Here is a 13,990-nt window from a genome sequence, read left to right on the forward strand (position 1 = left end):
AACCTGGCCTTCCCAGAGTACCCGTACCTCCGGGGCCAGGCCAGGGAGTGGAGTGTCCTGTCACTCATGTCCCCCAGCCCTCCAGTCTCTGGGACTAAAAATTAATCCCGGAGCTCGAACTCCAGGGGCAGCACATCTGGGCTGTACATCTGGCTCTGTATGGCACAGCTGGGGCGCCAGGACGCCAAGAGGGACGTCTGGCCCCTGCGCCACGCCCCTTTGCTTCTCCTGGCCTCACCCACGCTCCTGTGCCATTTCTTGCGAGTTTTGGTGATCAGGGTCTAGCTCGTTCCGGACACTGTCCCGCCGCTATCCTAGAGACGCCGCTGTCCCTCCTGCCGTGGGCCGCCACCCCCTTTCCAAGCGCCTTATTTCCTTATTTTTGCTTCTGCTGTGGCCTCGCCAGGGCTCTTTGACCCTGCACCCGTTTCTGTTGCCAGTCTCTGATCCCTGACTCTACTTCTTAGCCCCCTCGCATTTCTCTATCGTGATCTCTGGGGCCGAGCTGGGACTCAGAACTCCGTGAGTTCCGGATGCCATGTCTCCCCACTTTCCCGCATTTTCCAATCAGAAGGACTCAGGCCACGCTGATCGCGCCGGGTGAGGAACCTCTGAAGTCATTAGCTGCGGATTAGGCGTGGCCTGGGGCGTGCGGGGGTCCCGTGGTAATCAGATTCTGAACGCGAAATCGCGCCAGGACACTAATCCGCCGGCTGGCTGCACCGCTTGTCAAAAGCAGCTGGGCTGGGCGGAGCGAGCTGGCCACAGGGGTTGAGGGCGCGGGGCGCCCCCTGGAGGTTGAGCTGCTCCCAAGCTCTCAGGGGAGATGCCTCGGGCGCCCCCTATCGGGTCGCGCAGGCTCTGCGCCCCACAGCTTTCAGCCAGGTAAGTCGGTGCCTGGAGTGTCCGTCCACGTCCCGCCTGATGCGCCTGCCACTCCCGCCGCCAAGGGACTGGGTCCCTCAGCCTTCCCTCTTCGAGGTTGTGAGGGGGACCCAGGGGCAGGTGCGGAGAGGGAATGGGCCATCTCCTGCCTCGCCTGCTCTGGAGGGGAGGGGGGCACCACGAGTTCAGGCTGGTCCTTTTTGCGCAACTGGTCCTCTCCAGACGCCCGAAGCTGGGTCCCCGCCCTAAAACTGCCCTCTGCTCTCTGACCCTGCCAACCCCAGTCTCTGGCTGCCCTTCTTTCTGCCTCTTTATTCTTCAGGCCCTGTCTGTCTTTCTGTGTCTGTGTATGTATGTCGGTGTCTCTCTTCCTTATCATTCTGGCCGTGTCTGTCTGTCTCTCCCTCTGCAGCTCTCTCTACCGGGCTTTGTCCCTCTGCATCTGTTTCTGTGTCTCTCTGTGTTTGTCTCTCCTTCCCTCTACATCTCTCTACCCTCTGCGTCTCTCTTTACAAATGCCTGTCTGTCTCTGTCTCTCTCTGCCCCTTCCCATCCCCCAGTTCTATTACTATTCTCTGGCTTGCTGCCCCTGGGGGGCTGCAGCAGTCGAACGAGACAGCCTGGGGACACCTCAGGGCACTGCCCGGAGTCCACTTCCCGGTCACCTCCACATGCCCGTCACCTCTGCGCGGCCTCCGTCTATCCTCTGCAGCTGTGGGGCGTGGAGGGGGCGCCCGGGAGGGAAGACACAGTGCCAGCATCTGCTCGGGAGCCCCGGAGCCCCTGACCCCCTCTACCGCTATTAAGGGCGCCGGGTCCCGAGGCTCCGAGAGATGATCATGATTGCATCAGCCAGACAGCCGCGGAGCTGGGAGCTGCGCGGTGAGCGAACGAGCGAGACAAAGACGCCCGCGCCATCTGTTTATGCAAAGCGCTCTCCGCCGGGGACCCTGGCGTCCCGGTGCCTGGCCCGGCTCGGGGCACAGGGTCTGGAGCCCGCTCCTGCCCGGCGCCCCCGCCGCGCCGCAGCTCCCCCCTCCCCAGCACCCAGAGGGGCCGCGGGGCGAGCGGAACGGAGGGGGGCGGGGGTGTTGATGTGATTGGAGCGGACGCGGCTGTTTCTTCAATAATGGATGGAGATGATGCGGACGGCGNGGACAGCTGCCGGCTCCATGAGGCGGGGGAGGGGGGTGCCCCCCGAGTGTAGAGGGGGGAGAACAGTCGCTCTCTCTGTTTCTCGGCACCCCCACACCAGCATCGCCACCCAATGAGCCAGTAAATTGGTTTTGCTTCAGGATTGTGTGTGTGTGGGGGCTCAAGGATTTCGGGGGATCTTGGTTTGAGTCGCTCATATCTTTTGATGAAGAGATAACGACCGGAGACCTAGACTCCCTGCACCCGGACCTCCGACTAACCCTCCACCCCCACGCCTTTCTTGGTAGGCGTATCCCGAGGAGGGATGGGAGCAAAAGCCTTGATTTGTGTGTTGGTGGTGAAGGCGGGTGCCTGTGATCTGCTCTTATTCCAGCCGGAGTGATTACAGGGGGGGCTGCCTGAGTCTTCCTTTATGACCCCGCTGTCTCCCCCAGGGGTCTGGGACAGTCAAGGGCAAAGGGACCAGGAAACTGAACCAGGTTCCGCACTGAGTTTTCCTATGTGCTTCCCTACCCCCACCACACCTCAGCCTTCTGGAAGGAAGGGGGGAGAGTCCGTCCCGGGCCCTTCTCTTCCCCAGCCCAGCTGAGCCTCTGCCCTCCCCCCGCCAGCAGCAGATGGTGCCCGGGCTCCCGCTGCCAACCTTGCTAGGCGGTGCCAACCTCAGGCCTGGCAGACAACGGGCAGTCCAAGAGGATCTCCAGCCTGGCGGGGCTGACCCTCCCCCACCCGCCATCAAGCTCCAGACCCTCGGCCTGCCCTACTCCAGGGACCACCTCAGGCTGCCTCTCACTGGTCTGCTCCCAGGTCCCCAAACTCCTCGTATCCTTCAGCTCCCTTCCCCACACCTTCCCGCTCCCAGCCACCTGCCACCCTGACCGGGGCCGGCACATTTGCATATTTGCATATGCAAACAATAACATTTGCATACGGCGCGCCGCAGGGGGGGTCTCCGCGTGAGCCGCCTTGCTCTCTGCCCTGCGCCCTCACACTCGGTACCTGTCGCAAAGGGCTGGGGCGGGGGCCGCGCGGGAGGGGTTAGGCCCCCCGGCCTCGCTCGCTCGGTTCCCAGAGGACTTGAGGAAGTGTTGTCATGGAGACGGCACGCACCCCACCCCCTCCCAGGCCCAGGGTCTCCGGCACGGTGTCTCAGGTTCTCTCCTTCCGCCCCCCTTCCCCCGCCGAGTCCCTCGCGCTCCAACCAAGATCTTGCATCGCCCCCTGGCGGCCTAGCTCGGCACTGAGCCAGGTTCCGAAATGTAAGGGGGTGCTGCCCGCGGCTAACTCTCCTAGAGGTAGGGGGACCTACCCTGCAGCCAGATCTTTCTCCTAGCCGCCAGTACGCGGGGTTGGGTAACTCCAGTCCGGCTCCCCTTTCTTCACTGACAACAGAGGCCTCGCCTGGCGGACGCACCTATCTCCCCACCTCCCACCAGCCTCAGCCCAGGTGAATGTCGGGTTACCGGATGATAGTGAGGGGAGACAGCTGGGGAGGATTCTCCAACGCTTCGTAGGTCCTCTCCTCCCTCTCCCCTCAACCCCCAGTTAAAGAACAAACTTTTCTAACTTTTTTCAAAACTTTAATACATTCGTAACATTCGACAGTTCGTCTCCCACACCCCCGGGGCGCCTCCTAGTGGAGACGCGTTCTTTTTCCAGCTCTCAACGGCTGGGCCGGAGGAGTTGCAGGTGAGGCCGCTCTGGGTACCAGGTATCCAAGGCCCTAGGCCGGGGGAGGGGGACGGGAACCAGTCCCTTCCCAGAAGGCCTGTCACGCTCTGGCAGGCCATCCCAACCCTCCCCCTTCCAGCATAGCTGCTTTCGCCCCTTTCCTCCCCAACCCCCACTGGGCCTGCCCAGAATGGGGCATGGGTATCTCTCGTCAGCAGGCGCCTGCAACGCCTAAATCTCCTCCAGGAAGTCGGTGGGGAACAGCCCCACCTTGCGGCCGGTGGAGACCTTGACGTAGCCGCCGGCTTCATCTCCTTTCTGCACCACTATCTGAAGGATTAAAGGTTTAGAGAGGAGAGGAATCAAGGGAAACGGCAGAAGAGGAGAGCAGGGGAGCCCGGATTTTTGGAGGCCTATCCTAGCCCCACTAATGGGTTAAGATCCGCAAGGAGTGTGGTTTGCGGAGGAATCTTGTGGCCTGGGGTTGGATGGGGCACCAGAGCTACCTGGTCCTTCTTGAGAGTGATCTGCCCTATTTCGCGGTTTCCCACGAAGGATCTCGTTACGCGGTGCACACGCTCTCCAGACCGGACCCGAATGATGAAGTTTGGGGGGAAAAATCCAATCTTTTCCCCTATTTTCCCCTACAGGAGATGGGAGGGAGAATCAATGTCTCAATTTCAGATTCTAAACTCAACCCATGTCCCACTCTAGCCTCCGCCATTCCTCTTACCCGCCACCATTCCTCATTGGAGTCATCAATGACTGTGATCTTCTCTCCAGGCCTGGGAAAGAAAGGGACACACCTCTGGGAGGGAGCTTGCTCACTTATCTGGCTCCGGTCCAGCCCCAGCAGGCTCTAAACCCTGATACCCCTTTTCCTTTCCCATGAGGAGAGGGACTCTCCCCTCTCCACTCTCAGTACCCCTCCTTCTCCCTCCCACCCCTCCATTCCAGTCCTAAGGCCTCTCACGGGAAATCCAGATCGTCCTTCTCCAGGGCTTTAAACCGATAGAGAGCCACAAAGTAATGAGACTGCTGGAAGCCAGGCTGCTTGTGCTGGGGGTAAAAGGAGGTGATGAGTTTCTCTGGGCTCTTCTGTCCCACATTGAGGGGCAGGAGTCCAAGGCAGGGGCATTGTGCAGACACACTACATTCCAACTCTCTTCCAGGTCCTTGAACTGAGAGGACTGTGATGTGTGAGTGCGTGTGTGCGTGTGTGTGTGTGTGTGTGTGTGGTGACGGCAGGTTAAGGGTGATGGGACCCCAGGGAGTAAGTGTGAGGCTCTGTGGAGGCCGTGTGTGGTGTCAGACCTGGGGTGGGGAGAGGACTGGGGTTCCCGCAGGGAAAATGGATTCTCACTTTGTCATCAGGTGTCTTCTTTTCAGTCTTCTTATCCCCTTCAAGGTTTCCTGGGATGGGAAACACCTAAATTGTCTCTAGCTCCTGGAGGGTAACCCTCATTCTTTTACCTTTCTGTTGCAGAACTTTTTATTTTTATTTTTATTTTTTTTAATTTTTTAATTTTTTTAATTTATTTCTAGGAGAGAGAGAGACAGCATGAGCAGGGGAGGGTCAGAGAGAGAGGGAGTCACAGACTCTGAAACAGGCTCCAGGCTCTGAGCAGGCAGTCAGCACAGAGCCCGACGTGGGGCTCGAACCTGCGAACCGCGAGATCATGACCTAAGTGAAAGTTGGACGCTTAACCGACTAAGCCACCCAGGCGCCCCAGAACTTTTTTTTTTAATTAAAAAATTTTTTAAAGTTTGTTTATTTTGAGAGAGAAAGAGGGAGAGAGGAGGAGGGAGGGGCAGAGAGAGAGAGAGAGAGAATCCCAAGCAGGTTCTGCATTGTCAAACCCACAAACCATGAGATCATGACCTGAGCCAACGTTGGACCCTTAACCAACTGAGCCACCCAGGTGCCCCATGAAGAGCCTCTTTTATTTCCAAATCTGCCATGGCCTTCGGCCCTCTATGCCCTGCTTCCCAGCCAAGCCCCTGACTCTGCTCCATCTCTATGGATGGAGGTAGATGACACTCACCATCCTGGGGTTTGCCTTCCTCTGGTCTGGCAGACTCTGGCTCCTCTTCCATCATGGCTGCTAGGGGCTGGAGGGGGTACCAGAGTTAGGAAGATGCTCCCTTGGGAACCCATGCTTGCCCTGGCTCTCCAGCCAGGCCAGAGAACTATAGAATAACAGGATCTCAGGGTTGGAAGGAGCCTTGGAGGAAATACCTAGTTCAACCACCAGCCTAATGCCCAGCCTTCCTGAAAACTTTCTGGCAAGTGGACCATCCATATTGTGCTTGAATGTAGCTAATGACAAGGGGCTCACTACCATACAAAGTAAGCTCATGCAATTTGAGGGCAATTCCCTGAATTAAAACTATGTCAGTCTCCCTGTAACTTTTAGTAAATTGGTACTGATTTGGCCTCTGGAGCAATTTGGAACATAGTCCCCTTAAAGGTCTGAAGCTAGCTGGTAAGTCCTTCCTGCATATTCTTCTCTCTCTCTCCTTTTTTTTTTTTTTTTTTAATGTTTTATTTATTTCTGAGAGAGAGAGAGCGTGAGCAGGGGAGGGTCAGAGAGAGAGGGAGATATAGAATCCGAAACAGGCTCCAGGCTCTGAGTTAGCTGTCAGTACAGAGCCCAATGTGGGGCTCGAACCCACGAACCGTGAGATCATGACCTGAGCCGAAGTCGGACGCTTAACCAAATGAGCCACCCAGGCACCCCCCATATATTCTTCTTTTATCAGTCCCTTCAAATTACCCCCTCCCCTATGATCCTGATTCCAGGTTTTTTACTATAATGTCTGCTCCTAAAAATACTCCAGTGTGTAAGAGAAAAATGGCAACACAGTTTTTCTAATTCCCTTAAGAGAACCCAAGTGTGCTTGCCTTTCTGGAAGCAGTCAAATGACATTGCTAGTGCCTTGTAAGTTACAGTTCATTCCACATAAATCTCTAACTTACACCCAACCTCCATATCAACTACTCTGAGGCTAATCCTTAGTTCTGTTTTTGTGCAATTGATTTTTTGATCCAAGAACAGACATGTACATTTTTCCTGACAAAATTTCAAATTATTGGTTTTGGGTCTTTCTTCCAGTCTGTAAGATTTTTGAATATACTGTTCAGCATCTAAGTTTTCCCTCCTAAGTTTCCCATGAACTTAAGGGATAATACTATTTGCATCAGTGAGAAAAATAACCACAGGTGACGACTGAGGACCAAATCATGCTTATAAGTTATCAGAAATCTCCCTCTAGCCAGATACTCCCTAAAGAACCTGGATCCTTTGGGCACAGTCATTCATCCAGTTTTAGGACCCTGTCTAACTGTTACCCACATCAGTCCATCCTGGTTGGCCAGAAAGATATAAGGATATGCTAACAAATTTTTCGGCAGACTCAAGGCAAGTCTATGGCATTACCAGTCTAGTAACCCTCTTACAAAAGGAAATGAAGATGCTTTTGGCCGCTGGTCTTGAGCATCAGTTTCCTCATCTATAAAATAAGTGAGTCAGATGAGATAATATTCAGAGACTCCTCATGGACCTTCATGGGCCCTTCACAGCTCTAGAATTCTGATTACTTGGCATGGTAAGTTCTCTTCCCCAAGTCCAAAAAGCATAGCTCTCGCCTCTGTCGTCCAGCAATGCCAGGAGCCTGGAGCCTAGCCTTCAGTTGGTTATGGTGCTTAATCTGACAATTTCAGAAGGGACTTTCTGAAGAACTTACACACTATGGCATTTCTCAACCAGAGGCCCTCTAAGATTGCATGCAAAAAAATTTGTTGCAATTTTAGGGGGAGAGAATCCCTAGCTTCTGTCAGCTTTCCAGAGAGGGGACATGACCAACTGTTCCAATGCGATCTCTTGAGGGGACCTCAGGAGGAAGGTATGGTGCTCACGTTTTTCTTATCTGCCTGTCCCTTCTTCCGTTCCTTGTTTGCCATGATCACCCCAGTGCGCAAGGTTTCAAACACAGGATCATTGTGATTGGCAGCAGCTAGGGGGAGGGGTAGAAGAATGAAGCCATTACTGGGGAAGCAGAGAAAGGCTTGGAGGAAAGAGAGACCTCCTAAGTAAGGGAGAGGCGGGATTAAGTAGAGAGAGAACGTGTGTGCGCATGTGTGCGTGTAGGACTAGGGAAGGGTCAGCTGGGCATACCTAGGTCATCAATCTATAAAGAGCTCTAAAAACACCGCTGGAAATGTAATGTGATGGAGAAAAATACTTACGAGCACTCCTTCCAGGTGGAGCATTATAGGATGTTGGGCAGACAACTGTGCTAACAAGTTGCTTGGGAGCTGGGGAATGCTCACAATCACTATTCTCCTTCTAAGGAGAGTGGTCCTTTAACTGCTGGCTTTTGTTCCGCTGAGTGGCATGTGCAAGCTGGGGTGCTGCCACCAGTGGGTTCTTTTTTCCACCCATGCTCCTCACACAGTTCAGCCTCTCCTCCAAATAAATGTTGAGTAAATTGTCAACAAATACGTTTTGTAAGAATTGCCAAATTATGATCTGCCCCGGATGCCCGCAGCTCTTGGTCTAGCCCTGAGACTGGTATTATTCTGTAAGAAGGACGAGGATGGTCTAGAATCCTTGCCTTTGCTTAGAAATGGCATTATGTAGGAAGAGCGGAGTCTGAAGAGAGGCAGGTGAGGGTTTCAGTCTTGGCTTTTCTCCTGCTAGCTGTGTGGAGCGCTAGCTTAATCTCATCTCCCTCAGCTCCAGCACAGGAATATGGACTCTGTATTCAGGATGGCTAAAATATTAGATTGAGAAAGAACCATGGGAAATAGAAGCTTTCTGTGCCAGAATTTGGCTTCCAAATCTAGAGATGGTGCCGGAACCATCTCTAGGCTTCCCCTCTCCCTTGGGTCCCACGTGGAGCACTTACAGAGATCTTTGACACAAGCGTACTGCTGGTTGCTGTAGAGTGGGGAGCTATAGGCCCGATGAAAACCAGGGGGCTGTAGGATGGGACGGGAGAAAGCATTAGAGACAGTGAGGTAGGGCCCAGAACCCCATCTGTCCCACGAGTGCAGCTTCTTCGTAGAATAAGAGATGGGCTGAGAAAGGAAAAGCAGGGAAATGGATATGATGACTTGGGAGGGACGGGAGGCGGGAGCTGGCAACGTGTCCCCTCCCTGCTGCTTCCTCGCTCCCCAGAGCCTACTCACGATCTTGCCGAAGCATCTTTGCATCTCCACGTAGGACTGACAGTGTTCATGGATGTTAGTTTTGCAGTTCTTACAGCGAAGCCCAAATTTGTTGTTGACTTGGGAGAGGGAAGAACATGTGGGTGAGGTTCCTGATTTGCCCTTCTCTCGGTACCAGTGCTGCTACTCTAGCTCTCGGGTCCCTTTTCTGTCTAGGACCCGACACTCTGAGTCTAATAGTGTTCTCCTAAAGCCCCCTCTTGCCACAGCCTGTCTGCTCGCTACACAACGCTCCTCTCCTGAGCCCTTTCCCCCTCCGCCTCCTGCCTTCCAAATCACGCTCTCTCCGCTTCCCTTCGTGACTCACGCACAATCATCCGGGCACAGACATCACAGAACTTGGGCTTCTTGAAGAAATGATCTTTGAATTTGTGAGGCTTATCATTGACAAGCTTAGGAGGTTCTGGGAGTGGCTCCTCCTCCTCCTCCTCTTCTTCCTCTTCCTCATAGATGTAGTAGATGGGCCCACCCCCAGCTCCCACTGCCTCCCCGTTGGCCTGGGGCTCTGGGGGAAGCTCCATCTCCTTCGTCCCAGGAGACTCCTTCCTGAATAACTGCTTCAGGCGCTGTAGCTGAGGGAGGGAAGGGAGCAGGGAGGGGAGGAAACCCAAAGTTAAAAGGACCATCATGCTCTCTAGATAGAGCAGGTAAGGCTGAAGCTAAACCTTTTTCTAGCCTGGGCACGGGGTGCTGGCTGGCATTCTGACAGTAAATGAGTCACATATAAGTGAGATCAATTCAAGCATTCTGCAAGGGCTGCAGTGGCTTCCCAGCTCCCCGCACCCGGTGGTGAGAGGCCCAGACTCACCCCACTTTGCCGAGTCTCTGCTGGGAAGGAGGGCTTGGGGGACTCCAGCACCTCCTTTTCTGTCATCCTGCAAGAGGGTGGATCCCACTGTGGAATCTAATCCCTGCCTGCCATTCTTCCTTTCCTAATTCTTGTCCCTCACTGCAGGGTGGTCCTTGAAAGGGAGACTCTGGGAGGAGTTTGGTTAAACAGAAATCCTTGGATAGGCTTACGAACAGAAAGATTCCATGGAGGTCCAGAGAGAAGTGCAACAGACTACAGAGCTTCCCAACCAGTTCCTCAAACAGATACCCATCCTTCCACCCTGAGGGGCAACCCAAACTCACAGCCCCAACATGGTGCTCAAAGCTGCGTGGTTTAGGGATTTTCCTAGTTTGTGTATCCTGGGAATCTGTGGGCAACTGAGATGTGGCACACCTTCCCAGGCCCCCTTTCTTCAAGAGGTTTAATGGGTGTGTCCATAAGCGTGCCTGGAGAGCTGGGCTGGGGACATTTGTGCTCCCCTACCCCTTTCTTGATTCCCTGGGGCCCAGGGCCTAGTTCCCAGCCTACCTCAGTCCTCAGCTATTTTAAGTTTTCAGAGTAATATGAGCCTTCCCTTCCCTTACTATTCCATTCCCTTGATCCCACCCCCACCCCACCCTCCAATCCTAGCTCTTGTCCTGGAGTAGAGTGATAATTTCGCTTCTAAAACCCTAACTACTCACAGGCAAGAGAGAAGCGAAGATGTTGACTAGACTACAGACTGGGGAAGCAGTCCTGGCAATGGACAGGGGACAAAGAGGCAACTTACGTTTGGGATTCCCTAAGTCAGCCCAGTCTGTGGAGGAAAAGAAGGAGCCCCTGGGGTCTTGATGGTGATGCTGGGGGACGACTGGTCCTCTTCCTTGGGGGCCAAGCCCCCCCAGTACCCTCTGTACTCACAGCGGCTACCCAGGCGTTATTTGTAGACCTCCTAGTCTCTCGCCTTGGTGTCAGAGCTGAAATGACAGGGCTGGAGGAAAGTGGACAGCTGAGCGCCACAGCTGACACAGAGAAATTGGACACGGGGAGGTCTGGGCTGGGCTGGACCCTAACTCCTCCCATCCCCCAAAGCCACTGTGCCCTGGTTTCTCATCTACCGTGTACAGGTCAGTTCTGGCTAAATTCAAGAAGGGGCAGTGTCTGTTCATGCTGCATACTCGCTTATGTGATTTTAGATGACTGAATGTAAAGATGAAATTATAAACAGCCTTCCCCAAGGCCCAAACACCTCTCCAAGTCTACCTTCCCTGGACCTACTTTTGGAACTAGCTTTTGAGTTTTCAGCCGTCTTCTTGTGGTCATGTTTTTACACCCTCAAGCACTGATCTAGCCTCAGACCTTTAGGAAGGAAAGGCTGGGAACTAGTGAAAGAAGACTCTGAATTCTGAGGTTTCCTGGCAGTCAGACTAGAGTGCATTCTTTATCCCTGGGTACTTGGAGGGGTACCTTGCTGCCTTCCTGAAAGGGAGTGGGGAACATGAAGACTACTGCTTTATTCTCTCCAGTGCCTCCAGAGCCTCCCCCCACCCAATTCTAAAACCTCACCCCTAGGGTGAGATGAAGGGAATTCTCTGAGCTACTGACAACCAGGCTGGGACTTCCATCTGAGGGGCTCCGGGAGAGTGAGGGTCTAATGATCAGGTAGAGATGGTCCCGTTAACACTGGACAGAAGGCCAAAGCTGCCACACGGGGTTTTTCTCATCTGTAAGCAACTTCTGCTGCTGCTTCTCCATGAGGACTGCACACTTTTGGAGAGAACAGCCAAGCCCCACACTTCCTAAATCATTTTGGCTCCCTGATTCCACCTCCCTCATCTGATGCCCCGTCTATGAGCTTATGGGTTGATGAGAGATCTCACATCCTTATCTCATAGGGATGCAGCCTTCCTCCTACTCTGGGCTGTGACATGGCAGAAAGAGGAGCTACTCCTTGGATCTCGGAGGAGGGCCATTTGGAGGTGGTGGTGTAGTGCTGCTTTATCCCTTGTATCTGTAAGAAGTAAAGGATTACATTGGAGGTTGGGTCAGACAAGCCTCAGAGGAGCCTGGTGAGAGATACTGCTACCCAGACCCAAGGGATTTCCAGGGTAATGTGCTTTGTCACTTCTGTCACTGCTCTTTTTCCTTTCCTTAAGGGGTGGGTGAGATTGAAATGGGGCTGCTGGACGGCTCCTAATGGCCCTGGTCAGACAGGCCACACAACCACAGGGCTAGCTTTGAGAAGCCTCAGAGAGAGGAAAAGCTCCATCCGTGCGGGTGGATAACCTGTTTTTCACCTTTCTTCAGTTTCACAGGACAGGGACTGCTGAGCACGCCCGGGTAATAAAGCATCTTGGCCCTTCAAGTTTAACAGATGTAGCTCTTATGTAGGAACATCCATTTCTGTTCCACACAAACCCAATCCTCTAGCTTTCATAAAAAAGGCCCAAGTCCTCCATCCCGGAAGAGTTTTCAGAAGATCCAATTCTTGACATGTATGAGGCCACCATCTCAATCCAGTTCTGGATCTCACTCATCCCTCCACAGCTCAGCCAGGAGGGCCCTAAATGAGTATCACAGAATCACCATAGTGGAAGGAACCTCAGAGATAAGCAAGTTAGTTCAAGTCTCCTACTTTACTAATAAGGAAAGTGCTTGATGAAGCCACACTTAGTGGCAGAGGTGGGAGAGCCCAGGACAAAGGTCCCATTAGAGATCCAGCCATCTATCAGAATATCATGTACAAGGAGGAGGATGGGACGCAGGGAACAGTGTTAGGGAGATATGTGTGCATATGCTAAGGCAGGCATGAAATTTCTCCAACAAGCTGTGGGGCTGTACCTCCCCAGGACCTCCACCCCCCACCCGCACCAGATCAGCAACAGAGAAACAGGGACTGACGTCCAGTGACAGATTTTTTTTTTTTATATTTAAAAACAAAATCAACCTCCCCCCAAGTAACCCCCCCAAACAAACAAAAAATCAGATTAAATAAAATTTACAGTGAATATACCCAGCAAACATCTGTATGTGCAATTAAATACTGTCCTGTTACTGCGGCACGAACCTCAAACAAACAATATACAAGTGTTCTGGGAGGTGGGGGGGAGTTTTAACTCTTTGGGGTTTGGGGAGACAAGATAGGGGAAGTGAGAGAAAGGGGAAATCAATTTTGCTTTTCTTAATTCTGTCCATATAAATATATTCATAAAGACCAGAAATGAAAAGGGAGCTTGGGATGGTAGAGGAGATCGAATAGGGGAGCGCCAGACCCTCCCATTTCTACCTGACCAAAAAATATGAGAAAAATTAATTTCACGGTGGGGGAAGAGATAAAAAATGACAGACGAGGATGGGAAGGAGAGGGAAACAAGGGGGCCAACCAGGGAAAGAGAGGGGACCCACGGCAGGGGAGTGAGGAGTCGTCCAGTGCCAGTGTGTCTGTTTCCATCTTCATCCCACTGTCTTAGGCTCCAGCTCAGTGTCTGTCGCCTTTCTTTCTGCCTCGGTCCGGTAGTCTGTCAGGATCCCTCGACCCCCTCCACCCTGCCCCCATCCCTACTGTGCCGGTCCCTTCCCCTCCTCTGTTTATTGGGAGCTAGCTCGCTCCAGGATCCTCAGGTCATAGTTCTTTTTGGCCACTCGAAGTTTGAAGCGACTCACGGAGTTGTTGAGGCGAAGGGAGGCATTCTGGGCAGCCAGGGGGCTGGGGAACACAGCCACGATGGTGTACAAGGCAGCGAGGTCCGCGTGGCGGCCATTCTCAGCAGTCCCACCGTTGTCCCCCCCACCCCCGCCAGGCAGCCCCTGAGCATCCTTGAGCCACTGGATCTTGGCGCCAGACATGGCAAGCTGAGTGAAGAGTTTGTCTGCCTCGGTCCGAGTGATGCCCTCAGGGAGATCTGTCACCTCCAGCACCCGGCCCAGGACTAGAATGGGAGGAGAGAGGACATCGTTGTGAGAGGTGACAGTACGGAGGACCGGAGACCGGCCAGCAGAGAAGCAGGCAGCTGACCCAAGTGTATAGATAATGTCCTCAAAGCCTGGCTTTGCCCACTTATTTCCCCAAATCAAGCCAACACCCCACCATCTAGGCAACTAGGAGAAACAAAGAAAACTTTTTCTCCTCTTAGACCAGAGATGTAGGCAAGAAGAAACTGGGGATCAGAATCCCAGACTTCAGATCTGGAGACCTACACTTCAGTTCTTGCACAAAGTCAGGAGCCCAATCTGAA

At 53.5% G+C, this 13,990-nt stretch overlaps 2 protein-coding genes across 16 annotated transcripts in view; both read right to left on the reverse strand.

The window, feature by feature from the left end:
- Nucleotides 1-3,637: 3,637 nt before the first annotated feature.
- On the reverse strand, nt 3,638-10,262 carry STAC3 (SH3 and cysteine rich domain 3). The gene is made up of 11 exons (XM_077757440.1): nt 9,753-10,262; nt 9,252-9,516; nt 8,906-9,003; nt 8,623-8,695; nt 7,631-7,728; nt 5,757-5,823; nt 5,075-5,124; nt 4,685-4,770; nt 4,445-4,496; nt 4,218-4,355; nt 3,638-4,041 (listed from the first exon to the last, which is right to left on the reverse strand). The coding sequence occupies exons 1-11, from the start codon at nt 9,816-9,818 to the stop codon at nt 3,943-3,945; spliced, it is 1,092 nt and encodes a 363-aa protein (XP_077613566.1). The 5' UTR covers nt 9,819-10,262; the 3' UTR covers nt 3,638-3,942.
- Nucleotides 10,263-13,103: 2,841 nt separating this feature from the next.
- The window catches only part of R3HDM2 (R3H domain containing 2), a 119,016-nt gene continuing 118,129 nt past the window's right edge, over nt 13,104-13,990 (reverse strand). For all 15 annotated transcript variants that reach the window (XM_077757546.1, XM_077757548.1, XM_077757547.1 and 12 more), the window contains one exon: nt 13,104-13,684. In XM_077757546.1, coding sequence (XP_077613672.1) covers nt 13,344-13,684 — 341 coding nt within the window. In that variant the 3' untranslated portion in view covers nt 13,104-13,343. The remainder of the gene's footprint in view (nt 13,685-13,990) is intronic.

Source organism: Crocuta crocuta, unplaced genomic scaffold, assembly GCF_008692635.1.
Source record: "Crocuta crocuta isolate KB4526 unplaced genomic scaffold, BGI_CrCroc_1.0 scaffold549, whole genome shotgun sequence".
Taxonomy (NCBI): Eukaryota; Metazoa; Chordata; class Mammalia; order Carnivora; family Hyaenidae; genus Crocuta; species Crocuta crocuta.